This window comes from Papaver somniferum, chromosome 9 (genome assembly GCF_003573695.1).
Source record: "Papaver somniferum cultivar HN1 chromosome 9, ASM357369v1, whole genome shotgun sequence".
Lineage (NCBI taxonomy): Eukaryota > Viridiplantae > Streptophyta > Magnoliopsida > Ranunculales > Papaveraceae > Papaver > Papaver somniferum.
In genome coordinates this window covers 6,949,609-6,969,381 of record NC_039366.1, presented here as the reverse complement: position 1 = coordinate 6,969,381, position 19,773 = coordinate 6,949,609, and the positions used below count along the sequence as shown (strand labels likewise).

Genomic DNA, 19,773 nt, shown 5'->3' with positions numbered 1-19,773 from the left:
TGAATTTCGATTCTCTACAAAATAGTGAGAAGAAATCAATTATTTGATTGAGATTTATTTGTTCATTCTCGTCTTATTCATTAGGAAAGGTGCTCGGCCACTAGGCCACAGTGGCCGGCCACTTTGAAAAAGATGGTCTTTCCTCAATCTTTTTTGTGTTGACTCTGAATTTCATTTCTCTACAAAATAGTGAGAAGAACCATTTATTTGATTGAGTTTTATTCGTTCATTCTCCCCTTCTTCATTAGGAAAGGTGGCCGGCCACTAGGCCCTGGTGGCTGGCCATTAGGCCACGGTGGCCGGTTACTTTGGCAAAGATGGTATTTACTCAATCTTTTTTGTGTTGACTATGCATTTCAATTCTCTACAAAATGGTGAGTAGAAATCATTTATTTGATCGAGTTTTATTCCTTCATTCTCCCTTTCTTCATAGGGAAAGGCAGCCGACCACTTGGCCACGGTGTCCGGCCAATTTGACAAAGACGCTCTTCCTCAATCTTTTTTGTGTTGACTCTGAATTTCAATTATCTTCAAAAATAGTGAGAAGAAATCATTTATTTGATTGAGTTTTATTCATTCATTGTCCCCTTCTTCATTAGGAAAGGTGGCCGACCACTAGGCCCTGGTCGCTGACCATTAGGCCACGGTGGCCGGCCATTTTGGCAAAGATGCTCTTTCCTCTATCTTTTTTGTGTTGACTCTGAATTTCAATTATCTACAAAATAGTGAGAAGAAATCATTTCTTTGATTGAGTTTTATTCGTTCATTCTCCCCTTCTTCATTAGGAAAGGTCGCCTGCCACTTTGGCAAAGATGGTTTCTCCTTAATCTTTTTTGTGTTGACACTGAATTTCAATTTTCTACAAAATAGTGAGAAGAAATCATTTATTTGATTGAGTTTTATTATTTTATTATGCCTTTCTTCATTAGGGAAGGTGGCCGGCCACTATGGCAAAGATTGTCTTTCCTCAATCTTTTCTGTGTTGACTCTGAATTTCAATTCTTTACAAAATACTGACAACAAATCATTTTTATTTAATTGAGTTTTATTCGTTGATTCTCCCCTACTTCATTCGGAAAGGTGGCCGACCACTTTAGCAAAGATGGTCTTTCCTCAATCTTTTTTGTGTTGACTCTGAATTTCAATTCTCTACAAAATAGTGAGAAGAAATCATTTATTTGATTGAGTTTTATTCGTTCATTCTCCCCGTCTTCATTAGGAAAGGTGGCCGGCCACTTTGGCAAAGATGTTTTTTCCGTAATCTTTTTTGTGTTGACTCTGAATTTCAATTCTCTACAAAACAGTGAGAACAAATCATTTCTTTGATTGAGATTTATTCGTTCATTCTCCCTTCTTCATTAGGAAAGGTGGCCGGCCACTTTGGCAGAGATGGTTTTTCCTTAATCTTTTTTGTGTTGACTCTGAATTTCAATTCTCTCCAAAAATAGTGAGTAGAAATCATTTATTTGATTGAGTTTTATTCGTTCATTCTCCCCTTCTTCATTAGGAAAGGTGGCCGACCACTAGGCCTTGGTGGCTGACCATTAGGCCACGATGGCTGACCACTTTGGCAAAGATGTCCTTTCCTCAGTCTCTTTTGTGTTGACTTTGCATTTCAATTCTCTACAAATTGGTGAGTAGAAATTATTTAGTTATAGAGTTTTATTCGTTCTTTCTCCCCTTCTTCATTAAGAAAGGTGGTCGACCACTAGGCCACGGTGGATGGCCACTCGGCCACGGTGGCAGGCCACTTTGGCAAAGATGGTCTTTCCTCAATCTTTTTTGTGTTAACTCTGAATTTCAATTCTCTACAAAATAGCGAGAAGAAATCATTTCTTTGATTGAGTTTTATTCGTTCATTCTCCCCTTCTTCATTAGGAAATGTGGCCGACCACTTTGGAAAAGATGGTTTTTCCTTAATCTTTTGTGTGTTGACTCTGAATTTCAATTCTCTCCAAAAATAGTGAGAAGAAATCATTTATTTGATTGAGTTTTATTCGTTCATTCTCCCCTTCTTCATTAGGAAAGATGGCCGACCACTAGGCCACGGTGGCCTGCCACTTTGGAAAGATGGTCTTTCCTCAATCTTTTTTGTGTTGACTCTGAATTTCAATTCTCTACAAAATAGTTAGAAGAAATCATTTATTTGATTGAGATTTATTTGTTCATTCTCCTCTTATTCATTAGGAAAGGTGCTCGGCCACTAGGCCACGGTGGCCTGCCACTTTGGAAAGATGGTCTTTCCTCAATCTTTTTTGTGTTGACTCTGAATTTCGATTCTCTACAAAATAGTGAGAAGAAATAATTTATTTGATTGAGATTTATTTGTTCATTCTCCTCTTATTCATTAGGAAAGGTGCTCGGCCACTAGGCCACAGTGGCCGGCCACTTTGGAAAAGATGGTCTTTCCTCAATCTTTTTTGTGTTGACTCTGAATTTCAATTCTCTACAAAATAGTGAGAAGAACCATTTATTTGATTGAGTTTTATTCGTTCATTCTCCCATTCTTCATTAGGAAAGGTGGCCGGCCACTAGGCCCTGGTGGCTGGCCATTAGGCCACGGTGGCAGGTTACTTTGGCAAAGATGGTATTTACTCAATCTTTTTTGTGTTGACTCTGCATTTCAATTCTCTAAAAAATGGTGAGTAGAAATTATTTATTTGATCGAGTTTTATTCGTCCCTTCTACCCTTCTTCATTAGGAAAGATGGATGGCCACACGGCCACCGTGGCCGGCCACTTTGGCAAATATGGTTTTTCCTCAATCTTTTTTGTGTTGACTTTGAATTTCAATTCTTTACAAAATAGTGAGAAGAAATCATTTATTTTATTGAGTTTTATTCGTTCATTCTCCACTTCTTCATTAGGAAAGGTGGTCGGCCACTAGGCCACGGTGGCCTGCCACTAGGCCACGGTGGCCTGCCACTTTGGAAAGATGGTCTTTCCTCAATATTTTTTGTGTTGACTTTTAATTTCATTTATCTACAAAATAGTGAGAAGAAATCATTTATTTGATTGAGATTTATTTGTTCATTCTCCTCTTATTCATTAGGAAAGGTGCTCGGCCACTAGGCCACGGTGGCCTGCCACTTTGGAAAGATGGTCTTTCCTCAATCTTTTTTGTGTTGACTCTGAATTTCGATTCTCTACAAAATAGTGAGAAGAAATCAATTATTTGATTGAGATTTATTTGTTCATTCTCCTCTTATTCATTAGGAAAGGTGCTCGGCCACTAGGCCACAGTGGCCGGCCACTTTGAAAAAGATGGTCTTTCCTCAATCTTTTTTGTGTTGACTCTGAATTTCATTTCTCTACAAAATAGTGAGAAGAACCATTTATTTGATTGAGTTTTATTCGTTCATTCTCCCCTTCTTCATTAGGAAAGGTGGCCGGCCACTAGGCCCTGGTGGCTGGCCATTAGGCCACGGTGGCCGGTTACTTTGGCAAAGATGGTATTTACTCAATCTTTTTTGTGTTGACTCTGCATTTCAATTCTCTACAAAATGGTGAGTAGAAATTATTTATTTGATCGAGTTTTATTCGTCCCTTCTACCCTTCTTCATTAGGAAAGATGGCTGGCCACTCGGCCACCGTGGCCGGCCACTTTGGCAAAGATGGTTTTTCCTCAATCTTTTTTGTGTTGACTTTGAATTTCAATTCTCTACAAAATAGTGAGAAGAAATAATTTATTTTATTGAGTTTTATTCGTTCATTCTCCCCTTCTTCATTAGGAAAGGTGGTCGGCCACTAGGCCACGGTGGCCTGCCACTTTGGAAAGATAGTCTTTCTTCAATCTTTTTTGTGTTGACTCTGGATTTCAGTTCTCTACAAAATAGTGAGAAGAAATCATTTATTTGATTGAGATTTATTTGTTCATTCTCCTCTTATTCATTAGGAAAGGTGCTCGTCCACTAGGCCACGGTGGCCGGCCACTTTGTAAAAGATGGTCTTTCCTCAATCTTTTTTGTGTTGAATCTGAATTTCAATTCTCTACAAAATAGTGAGAAGAACCATTTATTTGATTGAGTTTTATTCGTTCATTTTCATCTTCTTCATTAGGAAAGGTGGTCTACCACTTTAGCGAAGATGGTTTTTCCTTAATCTACTTGTGTTGACTCTGAATTTCAATTCTCTGCAAAATAGTGAGAAGAAATAATTTATTTGATTGAGTTTTATTCGTTCATTCTCCCCTTCTTCATTAGGAAAGGTGGGTGGCCACTAGGCCACAGTGGCCGACCAATTTGGCAAAGATGTACTTTCCTCAATCTTTTTTTTATTGACTCTGAATTTCAATCCACTACAAAATAGTTAGAAGAAATCATTTATTTGTTTGAGTATTATTATTTTATTCTCCCTTTCTTCATTAGGGAAGGTGGCCGGCCACTATGGTAAAGATTGTCTTTCCTCAATCTTTTTTGTGTTGACTCTGAATGTCAATTTTCTACTAAATGGTGAGAAGAAATCATTTATTTGATTGAGTTTTATTTGTTCATTCTCCCCTTCTTCATTAGGAAAGGTGGCCGGCCACTAAGCCACGGTGGCCGGCCACTTTGGCAAAGATGGTTTTTCCTCAATCTTTTTTGTGTTGACTCTGCATTTCAATTTTCTACAAAATGGTGAGTAGAAATCATTTATTTGATCGAGTTTTATTCGTTCATTCTCCCCTTCTTCATTAGAAAAGGTGGCCGACCACTATGGTAAAGATTGTCTTTACTCAATCTTTTTTTTTGTTAACTCTGAATGTCAATTTTCTACTAAATAGTGAGAAGAAATCATTTATTTGATTGAGTTTTATTCGTTCATTATCCCCTTCTTCATTAGGAAAGGTAGCCGGCCACTAAGCCACGGTGGCCGGCCACTTTGGCAAAGATGGTCTTTCCTTAATCTTTTTTGTATTGACTCTGCATTTTAATTCTCTACAAGATGGTGAGTGGAAATTATTTATTTGATCGAGTTTTATTCGTTCCTTCTCCCCTTCTTCATTAGGAAAGGTGTCCGGCCACTAGGCCACGGTGGCCGACCACTTTGGAAAATATGGTCTTTCCTCAATCTTTTCTGTGTTGACTCTGAATTTCAATTCTCTACAAAATAGTGAGAAGAAATCATTTATTTGATTGAGTTTTATTCGTTCATTCTCCCCTTCTTCATTAGGAAAGGTGGTCGGCCACTAGGCCACGGTAGCCGACCGTTTTGGCAAAGATAGTCTTTTCTCAATCTTTTTTGTGTTGACTCTGAATTTCAATTCTCTACATAGTAGTGAGAAAAAATAATTTATTTGATTGAGATTTATTCGTTCATTCTCCCCTTGTTCATTAGGAAATGTGGCCATGCACTAGGCTACGGTGGCCGGACACTTAGGCAAAGATGGTATTTCCTCAATCTTTTTTGTGTTGAATCTGAATTTCAATTCTCTACAAAATAGTGATAAGATATCATTTATTTGATTGAGTTTTATTCTTTTATTCTCCCTTTCTTCATTAGGGAAGGTGGCCGCCACTAGGCCACGGTGGCCGGCCACTATGGCAAAGATCATCTTTCCTCAAATATACTCTGTTGATAGTGTTTGGAAGCCTATTTGAAAAGTTTTCTTGATTTAGTAAACCAAATTTCATCTATATTTCAAACTCGCCCTGGCCAAAACAAAAAAAAAGCCCAATCATGCTGTACTAACCGTTTTGTTCGTAGCTTCTTCAGACGACATCGGAATGACCTCAATATTTTTGCGTTGATTCTGAATTTCAAATATCTACAAAATGATGGGTAGAAATTATTTATTTGATCGAGTTTTATTCGTCCCTTCTACCCTTCTTTATTAGGAAAGATGGCTGGCCATTCGGCCACCGTGGCCGGCCACTTTGGCAAAGATGGTTTTTCCTCAATCTTTTTTGTGTTGACTTTGAATTTCAATTCTCTACAAAATAGTGAGAAGAAATCATTTATTTTATTGAGTTTTATTCGTTCATTCTCCCCTTCTTCATTAGGAAAGGTGGTCGGCCACTAGGCCACGGTGGCCTGCCACTTTGGAAAGATGGTCTTTCCTCAATCTTTTTTGTGTTGACTCTGGATTTCAATTCTATACAAAATAGTGAGAAGAAATCATTTATTTGATTGAGTTTTATTTGTTTATTCTCCTCTTATTCATTAGGAAAGGTGCTCGGCCACTAGGCCACGGTGGCCGGCCACTTTGGAAAAGATGGTCTTTCCTCAGTCTTTTTTGTGTTGACTCTGAATTTCAATTCTCTACAAAATAGTGAGAAGAACCATTTATTTGATTGAGTTTTATTCCTTCATTCTCCTCTTCTTCATTAGGAAAGGTGGCTGGCCACTAGGCCACGGTGGCTGGACGGTAGGCCACGGTGGCCGGCCACTTTGGCAAAGATGGTCATTCCTCAATCTTTTTTGTGTTGACTCTGAATTTCAATTTTCTAAAAAATAGTGAGAAGAAATCATTTCTTTGATTGAGTTTTATTCGTTCATTCTCCCCTTCTTCATTAGGAAAGCTGGTCGACCACTTTAGCAAAGATGGTTTTTCGTTAATCTACTTGTGTTGACTCTGAATTTCAATTCTCTGCAAAATAGTGAGAAGAAATAATTTATTTGATTGAGTTTTATTCGTTCATTCTCCCCTTCTTCATTAGGAAAGCTGGTTGGCCACTAGGCCACGGTGGCCGGCCACTTTGGCAAAGATGTACTTTCCTCAATCTTTTTTGTATTGACTCTGAATTTCAATCCCCTACAAAATAGTTAGAAGAAATCTTTTATTTGATTGAGTTTTATTATTTTATTCTCCCTTTCTTCATTAGGGAAGGTGGTCGGCCACTATGGTAAAGATTGTCTTTCCTCAATCTTTTTTGTGTTGACTCTGAATGTCAATTCTCTACAAAATAGTGATAAGATATCATTTATTTGATTGAGTTTTATTCCTTTATCTCCCTTTCTTCATTAGGGAAGGTGGCCTCCACTAGGCTACGGTGGCCGACCATTATGGCAAAGATTATCTTTTCTAAAATATACTCTGTTGATAGTGTTTGGAAGACTATTTGAAAAGTTTTCTTGATTTAGTAAACCAAATTGCATCTATATTTCAAACTCGCCCTGGCCAAAACAAAAAAAAAAGCCCAATCATGTTGTACTAACCGTTTTGTTCGTAGCTTCTTCAGACGACATCGGAATGACCTCAATCTTTTTGCGTTGATTCTGAATTTCAAATATCTACAAAATGATGAGTAGAAATAATTTATTTTATTGAGTTTTATTCATTCATTCTCCCCTTCTTCATTAGGAAAGGTGGCCGGCCACTAGGCCCTGGTGGCTGGCCACTTTGGAAAAGATGGTCTTTCCTCAATCTTTTTTGTGTTGACTCTGAATTTCAATTCTCTACAAAATAGTGAGAAGAAATCATTTATTTGATTGAGTTTTATTCTTTCGTTCTCCCCTTCTTCATTAGGAAAGGTGGCTGGCCACTAGGCCATGGTGGCCTCCCACTTTGGCAAAGATGGTCTTTCCTTAATCTTTTTTGTGTTGACTCTGAATTTCAGTTCTCTACAAAATAGTGAGAAGAAATCATTTATTTGATTGAGTTTTATTCTTTTATTCTCCCTTTCTTCATTAGGGAAGGTGGCCGGCCACTAGGCCACGGTGGCCGACCACTATGGCAAAGATTGTCTTTCCTCAATCTTTTTTGTGTTGACTCTGGATTTCAATTATCTACAAAATAGTGAGAAGAAATCATTTATTTGATTGAGTATTATTATTTTAATCTCCCTTTCTTCATTAGGGTAGGTGGTCGGCCACTATGGCAAAGATTGTCTTTCCTCAAATATACTCTACTGATAGAGTTTAAAAGCATATTTGAAAAAGTGAAACTCAATCTAGATTAAAGTATATAAAAGAGTTTAATATCTTTGTTCCAAAATGTAATCAACAAATCAAACAGATAGAAATCTGTGAGCCTGATTATTATGTGAAACAACTTGAACGGTACTAAAGACCAATGTTCAAGTGTCAATCAATGTAAATCAACAACTAAAGGTTGGATATTCTAATTGATTGATCTTAACGCACAACCTGTGATATTTCAATTATATAACAAAATATTATGCAGAAAAGAAATAACACAGACACCAGAATTTCGTTAACGAGGAAACCGCAAATGCATAAAAACCGCGGGACCTAGTCCATATTGAATACCACACTGTATTAAGCCGCTACGGACACTAGCCTACTACCAATTAACTTCAGACTGGACTGTAGTTGAACCCTAATCAATCTCATACCGATTCAAGGTACAGTTGCGCTCATTACGTCTCTGATCCCAGCAGGACACTACGCACTTGATTCCCTTGGCTGATCTCACCCACAACTAAGAATTGGTACGACCCAAAGTCGAAGACTTGATAGACAAATCTGTCTCACATAGAAAAGTCTCTAGGATTGAATAAATCTGTCCCCCATAGAAATACCCAAGAGTTTTTGTTCCGTCTTTTGATAAATCAAGGTGAACAGGAACCAATTGATAAACCAGACTTATATTCCCGAAGAACAGCCTAGTATTATCAATCACCTCACAATAAACTTAATCGACTAGTGAAACAAGTTATTGTGGAATCACAACAAATGAGGCGAAGTTTGTTTGTGATTACTTTTCTATCTTGCCTATCGGAGATATAAAATCTCGAGCCAATTATTTCAATTCCACTCAACACGATGGAAACAACAAGATCAGATCACGCAACTAAAAAGATAATAGTTGGGTCTGGCTTCACAATCCTAATGAAGTCTTCAAGTCGTTAACCTACAGGGTCTCGAGAAGAAACCTAAGGTTAAAGGAGAATCGACTCTAGTTATGAAACTAGTAATACACAGGAGTTGTGGGGATTAGGTTTCTCAGTTGCTAGAGTTCTCCTTTATATAGTTTTCAAATCAGGGTTTGCAATCCAAGTTATGAAAAACCTGATTCAACCAAGCTAATATCTTTCAACCGTTAGATCGAACTTAGCTTGTTACACACAAAAGAAATGTACCCTCATTTAGGTTTATGTAGCCTTACCTAAACGTGTACACCATGTTGTTCACAAATAATTAACCGAGGTTAGCCATATGATTACTCTCATATCAACCTTATTCATCTTAACCATAACTAGTTCAATTGACTCAAATGAAACTAGTTAAAGAGTTGTTCAATTATTTAGAAAACATAATTGAAATCAAATCGGTTTGATTCACTTGAATCAATCATGAACATTATAGCCACGGTTTGCAAAGATTGCATTCCTTACGATTTAAATGTTTAAGTTCATGGACTTGACCGATTTGACAAAGTAACCAGCTTAAGTATGCGTACGGGTATGCGTACTTAAGCAACCGGTTTTTGAGTTTGTAAAGTTTCCAAACTCAGCAGAAATTTTCGGTTCAAAAACTTCCGCCAGTATGCGTACGAGTACGCATACTTAAGGTGAATGGTTTGTGAGTTTTTCCAAAACCAAACTCAGCAGAAATTCTTGGTTTGAGAACTTCCGCCAGTATGCGTACGGGCACACATACTTAACCTGTCTCCTTCACCAAATCCGTATACACACATATGCATACTCTTGGCTTCCGGTTTAAGGACTTATACACTAATGTGCGAATATACTATATATGCTTATATCCAAAGACGGTTACATAATCAACTCTTTATTTCAATCGTTGAAACATTCTTCTATAATGTTAATAGCCGTTTTCACACACTATCAACATAAAAGCAATTTTCAAGATATTGAAATAATCATTATTGAAACCTTCCAAGTCTTACACCAAATGATTGTATCACACAAACCATGTAAGATGCCACTCGGTAATTTTCTCATGGTATAAGATGAACTTGGTCGAAGCGAAAGCTTACCAACATATATTTCGAGAAATATGTAAGCAAGATATACTCAGCTCGAAATCTCAAATGTGTATAGAGAAAACTATATCGTAACACGACTTATGTCTCAATATAGGAGTTAGTAAAAATATACTTTCCAAGTGATAGATAAGTTCAAGTCTCCATATACCTTTTGTCGAAGAAGTTCCACAAGCTCCCCTTAGTAGTTCTTCGTCTTCAAGAGATGAATGTCGAGAGATTTAAGCTCAACTACACTATCTATGTCCTAGTCCGAGACATCTACAAATAGGCTAGAAATCAAGACTTATAGTTTTGATCACTAACGTTGACAAACATGCTTGAGATGGCAACACATGCGAGTTTGACCGAGCAATGATCTAACATAGCGCGCTAATAGGTATCGCCAATAAATAATCTTGAGCATGCTTGACACGGTTACACTCCCACAAAATGGAATCTCTTGCAGACATCTGAAATTGGTCTGGGATTTTCTTCTTGACCACATCAATATAAGTGACTGCCAGGTCTTGCATGGAAGGGGGGAAGTATCATCGACACAATAAGAAGAAGGTAATACACATATATGGATAAAGTTCTGAAGAGGCAACTGATAAGCAGAGCCTTTGTTTGCTGAGAATAAATTACCAAGAATTATCTTCTGCACTGAAGTTGTCCGAATCTGAGAAGAGAGGTAGCAATAGGCACGAGTGTCAGCCATGCTTTAAATGCCAAGGCCACCCTCTTTGATGGGCAAGGTGGCTAATCTCTGTTGCAGAGGACCAAAACCAGCACCATCTCCAGTTATGAGAAGACGTACAATACTTAAGTAAATGGTCATCAAAAAGATCAGTGGATGGTTGCATGGCTGCTGGATTGGTAGTAAGCATTGAAAAATATAATCGAGATACACCAGTGCAATTGCGAAGTAATAACATCTCACTTTGTGGGTCTTTGAATTTTTTTGATCGTCGACATTAGTTGTACAGTCTTATTCACCCTGGTCAGAAACATGTCACTAATAAAGTTCAAATCTAAACTCACCGGACCACCAAGAAGTTTAACACCATTAGAGGGTCTACCAATATCAAGTGGGAAAACACCATCAGTCGTGCGTCTGGGGTCAAACGAAGGCCAAAAGACTTCCGTTTTCTTCACATTAAGATGTAAGCCCCTACTTGGTCCTTCTGTTTCTATTATTTTCAAGGCCTTGGCCACCTCCAAAGTATCACCAATAATAGTATTATCGTCAAGGTACCAAGCGTATAAATCAAGTGTGTATCGAGAAGCAATGGACTTCACAAGGAGTGAAGTGTCAACACAAACAGCAAGGGACCGAGGGGGTCACCTTGTTGAACTCCAAGAGAAGACGACAAAATATATTGGTCACAATAGAGCTTAGCAGGGCGCAAGTAACAAAATTATACCCAGCGAGAAATACCTGGACAATGTAGGCGAACTTCCTTGATGAGCTGAGTTCTGCTCACCATGTTAAAGGCATTGGAAAAGTCAATAAGAAACATCGACATTTTATCAGAATGCCCTTTCATCTCTAGTAAGCAATTTACATCATGTAAAATCCCCTCTCCTCCAGCAGGCACACCAACTCCAAATTGGTAATCGCTTAAGTAAGAAATCATGTCCTTACTGACATAGAAGGCACCTACTTTTGAAACCAATCTTCGCCAAACCGTACCCACAACAATAGGCTGAATACCGCCCCCAGGTTTAAGTAAAGGAGTTAGGGGTGCACCGGCGATGAACTCACCTAGAGTCGCAGGGCATTTACCGGCCAATCAAAGGTTGACAACCCATGTAATCGAAGCAGGCAGATTATCTGCCACCGCCGCAGCTGCTCCACTCATCACGTCAACCAGATGCTGAGCCCGAAGACCATCATGCCCACACGAGGTACCTTTTGGGAAGCTTTTGATAGCTCCCAGCACCGCATGAGAGTCCACTGTAATAGGGTCAGCTAAGATAGCATCATCGGGAATAACAGGTGAAGGAGCAGGAGGGTGTTTATATTGCAAGTCGAGATAAGTTTTCTCCCCGCGAGGAGACACCCCAGATGAGGAGAGAACACGTATAGCCGCTGCAAAGTAACCGCACCCTATCTTTCTCTGACAAGCCATCAAGTTGGCAGCTCTCTGCTTTTTCAAGTCCGTCTCCGGATCTGTCTTCTTTGAACCAAAATGAACAGGATGCTTTAGTAGCTTATTAACCAGGGCATAGCAACCACCCGGTTCCTTCCACACAGACAATGCATGGTTGATGACAGCAACATGCAATCTCTTTCTATTGCCTGATTTTGCGTCGGCAGAACTTTTTGGTCGGAATAGAGATAGAGTACAGATTGGAAGGACTAATAGCTGAAACCACGTAGAGAGGTTACCTGGACTGATGATGACTCTATCAAGACAAGATTTCAGCTCCCTTGAAAAAGCAAGTCTGCACTTGTGCGGTATACAAGTAATAGTTGTAAACTTCCTTTGTAACACCGCGTTGAGTAATTCCATGGAAAGAAAAGCAACATCAATACTGCTTTGCTGAGTGCAGACAACTTCAGTGCTGAGTGAGTCCGTATATTCACAAGGAACAACCTCAGATGAAGAACCCAAACTAACTTCACTTACCTCAACAGGTTTATCTAGACCGTGGAGGAGAAAATCAGCCTCTGCAACATCATTGAGAGGCCCTGAAATCACTTCTCTGTGTACAACCCCATCACGGCCTTTGCACGACATCTTCCATGCGTGTAATTGCATGCAACTACAACACAGCCACATTCGAAGGCTGTAGAGAACTTTCTCCCATGCAAGATAAACATTCAGGTTGTTGGAGATCAATTCTCTACAATAGGATTTTGATGTCTTCGGAGGAGAAATGCTTGTCCAGTAAGTGTTTCACAAAAGTGCCTTTGGAATATCCTCCGCCATACACACCATCTCCGCAGCCATGGAAGATCTTGTAAGGGCAGTGACAAAATCCATCTCCTGTTGAGTCTGTTACCGTGGCAGCAAGCCTAGCAGAAGGAGTTGCAGGTATACGGGATGGTTTGGAAGCTCTAGCATTGCGACAATAAAGAACAGAAGAAAACCCTAAATGGGAAAAAAGGAATAAAACCCTAGACCAAAACAGAGAACAATGCTCAAAAAAACGAAAAGGAAAAGGAGATTCAAAGCAGGGAAGCCTAGGTCGAAAAGATAAAAGGAGATAAAAACCTGTGAAGCAACCAAAATCAATCATGATGTTCCTGCAAATCAAACCCGGTTTTCAGTCGTCGGGAGAAAATCGCCGGAGCGAACATGAGAGACTAATAAACTAACCCTATAAATTTTAGTTTTTGATATATATATACTAGTTTATCAAAAAAAGAAAAGAAATTAATACTAGTATATACTTATAATATTTTGTATTTATATTTATATATACGTGTCCAATTTGCTCATGTCGACGTCCGCGTCGTATCTTCGTGTCCGCGTGGTGTCGCGTCCGAGTCCGTGCAACCCAATTTGACAAGGATTAGGTCGTTACAACAGTCTGCATCTGCCATAACAGAATTAGTGATTACCAGTATGATGGGCCTCCAAGCGGGCCTGGTCACATCGTACTCCCCAACTAGTTAAACCCTCGCTCACCGCTACTCACATCTAAACCCTCTTCTCGAAAAGCGAGCAATTCATCTTCTCCCCCTTTTTGAAAACCCTGAACCTGCAAAAATGAGCATCTCATCTCGTACCAGATCCAAACTAAAGCAAATAGAATCAACGACATCTCTGTTATTAAATCTTCCAGAGGAGGTTCAAGATGAGATCTTTCTGAAGCTACCAGCGAAATCCATCTTGGTATCTAGGTGTGTATGTAAGGTTTTCTATAATCTACTTTCTAAACCTAGATTTATCAAAAATCATGTTAATCGCACTAATCAATTCAAAATTAACCCTAAGATCTTGTTTAATCATCCATCTCCAGATGATAAGACCCCTATGATTTACTCTGTAGGTATTGATTATGCTTCGTTCTCATCTCCATCAATTGAATGTGGTGGGGCTGTTTTGTTAAATTACCCATTCGAATCTGAGAATTTGTACTTTATTGATTTTCTTGGCTCGTGTAATGGTGTGATTTGCTTAAGAATTTGTAGTCCTGCTGTTAGAGATGCTCATGAAAGGGGATATCCTACAGAGGCAACTGATTTTTTTGTTGTTTTCAACCCATTAACTAGAGAATATAAGGAGTTTAGGAAGCCTGGACATGGTTACGACTCTACCTATGGATTTGGTTATGATAGCGAAATTGATGATTACAAATTGGTAACGATTTCGGATTATGTCAGAACTGGTAGCTTTGAAATTGATGTTTGTAAGGTGAGAACAGATTCATGGAGTAGTATTCAGAGCACCGCCAATTACATATTTTGTGATGGTGGTAAAGGTCATGGCGTGTTTTTCAGTGGAGCTCTTCATTGGTTGGGAAGAATAACTGCCCAAGAAACCTCATCTGAAGTCTGTTTAGTTTGTATTGATATTAGCAATGAGATAATTGTGAATATGCCTCTAGCGGATAATATGGATCATCAGAGAATTATCTATGCAAATGTGGGTGTGTTGGGAGACTGCATTTGTATAGCTTTTATTTGGGATTCCGTTAGAATTGATGTGTGGGTGATGCACGATTATGGAGTAAAGGAATCTTGGATCAAAAAATTTACCGCAATACCAACATCATGGCCCTCGAGTGTATTACCATTTTGGAAACCGCTATGGTGTTATGACAGTGGGGAAATTCTCGTAGATAGTAATAGAAAGATGTTAGTTTTATATGATCCAACAAATAAAAAAGCTAGATCAGCGGTTGTCCATGATATTAAAATAATTGCTTGTGACAATGTTAGATCAGTGCTTGTCCTTGATATTGGAATGGACTATAATCGAGAGATTTATGTGGAGAGCATAGCCTCGCTAAATTCTGGTACCTATCTGGAGAAACGGATTGCAGACGTGATAGTGAAAATCCCAAGTGACAACAGTCAGGTAAAAGTATCACATGTTACACACTTTTTATCTTGCATATCTTTTCATTTGCCGCTGTCTATGTGTGATTTTATTTCGAGTACCTTGAGTGTATCTTTTACCTGTATGCATCTTTTACTTACATTTGACTGAAATAATTCAAGCTCTAGCCTCCAGGAACAAAAGATCACCTGAAAGGGTACCTTAGATATCATCAGCATATACAGATGCATTAAAAAGTTGAGGATTAAAAACCTACTCGTAATATAGGATCGAAAGGTGCACCCAATCACTAGACTATAGTTATTTTCATCGTCCTGCTGTTATTAGTATTGTTAAGTTGGATAGCCAGTGGGTGGGTTACTTAGACTTGTGTGGTACTGGTCTCTAACACTGTTAATGGGGGCATTGTGATCACTTGAGAGCCTATAACTCTTAACCCTTTTGTCCATTTCTATCATGTTTCGTGTTTAAAATGCTCCTAATGCAAGGCCCGCCATTTAGGGGTGATCTAAAAGAATCCTTTCCAGGTGTATATAAATTATCTTTTCAGAGTCAGGAAGGTAAAGAAAATCTAGCTCGTCTGCATGTATTGACCACCTAATGGTGAAGCCTTTCTTGTTATATGCTACTACTACCTTTAGAAGAACATTTTTTACCCCAGGAACACATTTGCTTCTGTGTAATATAACCCACTAATGAGACCTATAGGATCTATATTTCTCGAAAGCTTCTAGCACTTTTACTTCCCTTTATATGACTGATAATTTGTGGCTTTAGAATGTAAAAGCCTTTTAGCAGGTGATTGTGACTTCTCTTCATATATTATCTCACAATTCAGTGGAAATTTTAGATTGAATATAACATTATCCACTTAATATTCTAAGTTTGCTCATTCTCTGATTTGGTTTCAATAGTTATGAATTTTATCCGTCCAGTATTATCTTTTATTTTTTCTTGTTAGCTCCTCTTTGTAACCTTGTTTGCTTAGCGATTTTTTTGGTTCGGAATTTACAAGTTTAAATAAAATATAATGATGTAAGTAAATCCATGCCTGTCATTGCATTATGTGGTCAGTGTAATTCTTGTAGCAAGTTGGAGACAATGGATATGCAATATTTATGTTCTTAGCGTACCTGCATATGAGTATAAAGTTAAACCTACAAATCTAAGAACAGTTGAGTAATTAAGGTCCGTGTTGCAATTGGTTAGAATTTCAATGTACTCAGTTTTGTGTCACTGGCATGATGCAGTAGCAACAGTCATGCTATAGAACATTTTCATATAGAAGGAATGATATAGGACATTACAATTGTTACTGGGTTTGTTTCGTTTTTCACATTTCCCTATTGTTTTCTTGTTTCATGTAAGACTAATTCAATTTCCTATTTTTCAGATGGTGAGGTACTCTCAGAGGGGGTTCTAAGATCTCATCGTTTATAACAATCTCCAAAACTATGAATCCCTATAACTTCAGACTGGCCTTTAAGAAAGAGTCTTGTTTGAGCAATGGTCCTTGAAGGTTTCTGTGACTAGCATGATAATGCTAAGTTTTTGGTATTTTTGTTTCTATTACTAGTCTCTGATGGTGATCGAATATTGGGAGTCTACATGGTGTTGTCCTGATGCTGAAAGCATGTTAGAGCAATTATGTTGTGCAGCTGCTTGATTGTGCAGATTCTTGGATATAGCTGGTCGAGTGTGGATGTTCTTTTTTTTCTTTTTTAAGTATGAGAAGGCTTCCCATGAGCTACTGTCAGCCTACACTGGTTCTCCTGTGAGATCAATTGGAGAGATGTGCAAAACTATGATCAGGTTTTAATAGTCATGTGGTTTTTTAATGGTGCTATGATTGGGTACTCCATACTGCAGTCATTACTTCAATGTTCTGCCTGAGCAGCTCACATTGGTATTTGATTTCATGGCACCTAAAGATAGTTATCCAAAGCTCGTCAGTGCTGTGAATTCAGTGGATTTCAGTGTGTCTAAGTGTCAGTATCAGCTTCTTGTCAAGGGCCCAACTCTACTAGCAGTTTCATTCTTGTGAGTTATGTTGTTGCAGGAACGAAGTCTCTAAGTCTGTATTCTCCTGGCAGTTGAGTCAAGCATCAGTATTCAAAGGCCTTATTCTTGTAATCTACAGGTCGAACTTTTGCACTATTCTACTGCTCAGTATGAGGGGCTGTCAGGACAGGGATGATTGTGCCTTGCTGAGTCAGAATCAACCTACACGTGTTCATCATCTATTTGTCCCTGACAGATCATCACCAGCAACGTTTACGAGATGACATTTTCCAATGTGGGATTATCATTAACTGTGTTACGTTTTTCCAAGTGATGGGAACAGTTTTAACAAACAACTAAGCAATCCTGTTAAGTCAAGCATCAATTGGCCAACTCAAAAAAGAGTGAACCCCGTGTAATCTACGACGATTAAATTGACATCCTGGTGACAACGGCATGGAATGTTCAAACCTTCGATTCCAAAAAAAAAAAAAAAAGCCCGCCCAATAAATAGTTTAGGCATTGTACGGATTATTGATTCGAATCCTGATGATCCCTTGGCTTTTGCACATATCCAAGAGTGCCAGAGACGAGCATCAGGCAGACTGCCAGATTCTAAACACAGAAATATGCTATGGGATGCAATCTTTTATGTCTAGTGTTCAAAATCTTAACAGGAAAAAGAGATAATAGTTAAACCAAATTTACAACATATATTGGCAAATGATGTCATGTATGATGCTTAGTTTCAAACCCGTATCAAAAAATTGGTTATTCCAAACCTGTAGTCCATGTTTCATTTGCTTCTCAGACGTCAAGACTTCAAATACAATTATATATCTAACTTGCAATTTTTTCAGCTGCGGTTCTATATTATCAAAATCTTTTAGCTATGAATTTCTATTTTTTCTAATAATTCATCAATGTCCTATATGTACACGGATAACGATGAAGAAGACCAACAAAAAAAAGATCAAGACAATAACCTAAAATCAACACGAGGATGATTAAGAAAAAGCTGTGCACGGAAGGAAGTTTGGCCATCTTGGTTTAAGTCTTAATGTCGGGTGATAATAAAATGTGAAACAAAACCTACAATGATTAAAATTGACATCCTTAAGAACTTAAGGATTCTTCCAAGTAAATCATTTGTCGTGTGCCGTAAATCGAACATACTACAAATATATGCAGAGAAGAAGAGTGTGGACAAGCAAGACATATAATAAAGTAAGTAATAGAGTTGATAGCACTAACTAACAACATAAACTTCTCTTATTGTAGTTGTATTGTTGTGAAATCTCTATTCTAATCAAGGTTTCTGCTGTGTCTGGTCTCAATAGAGGTAAGCTTCTATCCTCATCAGATTTCTTGTATGGACCTTAATCATCTTTAATCCTAAACCAATCGAATTGTATCCATCGATTGGACCCTTTCGCGGCAAGCTTTATCCCTCATCTGGTTATTCATATAGATCCAATCCTGGTCATCTTTGATTTTATATCAAATTAGATTTATATCCCCAAGATATGTTTTCACCGTTTTCTTATTAATATTTCGTATCAGTACCTTTTTATCCATTTCTTTTGCCTACGTTAAATTTTATTCAGGCTCTCAGGATCCAAAATTGATTTCAAACCCTAAGCATTTCTAGTTGTTATTAGTTTGTTTGTAGTTGTTTGTGTTGAAATTCCTGTCTTGTTTTATGTTGTCACCAGGGTCTTTCTCTGATCTGGTGGAGTCTCTCCCCACCAGATTTTCCTGCTTCAGTTTCTCTCTTATGATTTTTTGGTTTTCTTGGTGGTCTGTCTGCTTATGCTTTGTCTGTCGGTTGGATGGTTCATGTGGGTTATGTGTTAGGCGATTTGGTTCTTTTAAATTTGTATTCAATCATTTGTTTTGTCTCTTAAGGCATAAAGCTAGCACTGCTGATGGGATTTGTTAGTATTATTTCTGAGGAAGATTTGGGATTGTAAGGAGGTTTCCGATTGAACTATTTATTTCTATAATTCTATCAAAAGAAGATTGTGATGAAAATACTAGAGTGTTTCTCAAAGAAGATTCATATATATAGTTACTTTGAGGGCTTCTCAAACCAAATGATGCTAGACGGAATTTATATATAGCCAGGGGTGAACCAATTGATGAGGAATGGATTGCATACAACCAAGATGAGATTTAGGCCACTTACATGATTACTTGCTATGGATTTCACTAACCCTACTGCTAAACGATCAAGATTGGGAAGTTTGACAACGTCGTTTCGAGGCTGGTTTCTGATAGCTATCGTATTTTAGCGGCACACTTTCTGAAGCAATTTTTATCTCTACTACCTTGGTTTTTTTCGTGATTATTGGATACAATCTTTCTAGACCAAGATCATGACCATATGGAACTCCCTCAGCAGGCAACAATAATTCATCTACACCGAATTTCTCTGTGACTTGGGATTTCAACACTTTAATATGAAATGCTCGTATGGTTAACTTTTTGGGTTACTATGTTGAACCAACATACACGTACACGTTTGGGCATGGTTTTCACGAACCCAGTAAACGTCTACCCAAGTGTGTGTGACAAGCTAAGTTTTCGATCTAACGGTTGAGAAATATTAGCTTGAATCTAAATTAGGTTTTCATCTAACGATGATTAAGGATTGTTTTGTAACTAAGGAAAAACCCTGATTTGAAGGGTATATAATAAAGGAGACATCTAGCAATGTGCAAAACTAATCCCCACACGTCTGTGTGCTACTAGTGCACCCGCTAGAGTCGATCTCCATTAACCTTTGATTTTCTTCTCTAAAATCATGTTAACGACTTAAAGACCTCATTGGGATTGTGAAGCCAGACCGATACTACTTTATCGTAGTTGTGTGATCTGATCTTGC

At 38.2% G+C, this 19,773-nt stretch overlaps 1 protein-coding gene across 1 annotated transcript; it reads left to right on the top strand.

Moving 5' to 3' along the window:
* The first annotated feature begins 13,540 nt into the window (after positions 1 to 13,540).
* Positions 13,541 to 16,723, top strand: LOC113308274 (F-box protein CPR1-like). The gene is made up of 2 exons (XM_026556760.1): positions 13,541 to 14,903; positions 16,279 to 16,723. The coding sequence occupies exons 1-2, from the start codon at positions 13,590 to 13,592 to the stop codon at positions 16,306 to 16,308; spliced, it is 1,344 nt and encodes a 447-aa protein (XP_026412545.1). The 5' UTR covers positions 13,541 to 13,589; the 3' UTR covers positions 16,309 to 16,723.
* The last annotated feature ends 3,050 nt before the right edge of the window (positions 16,724 to 19,773 follow it).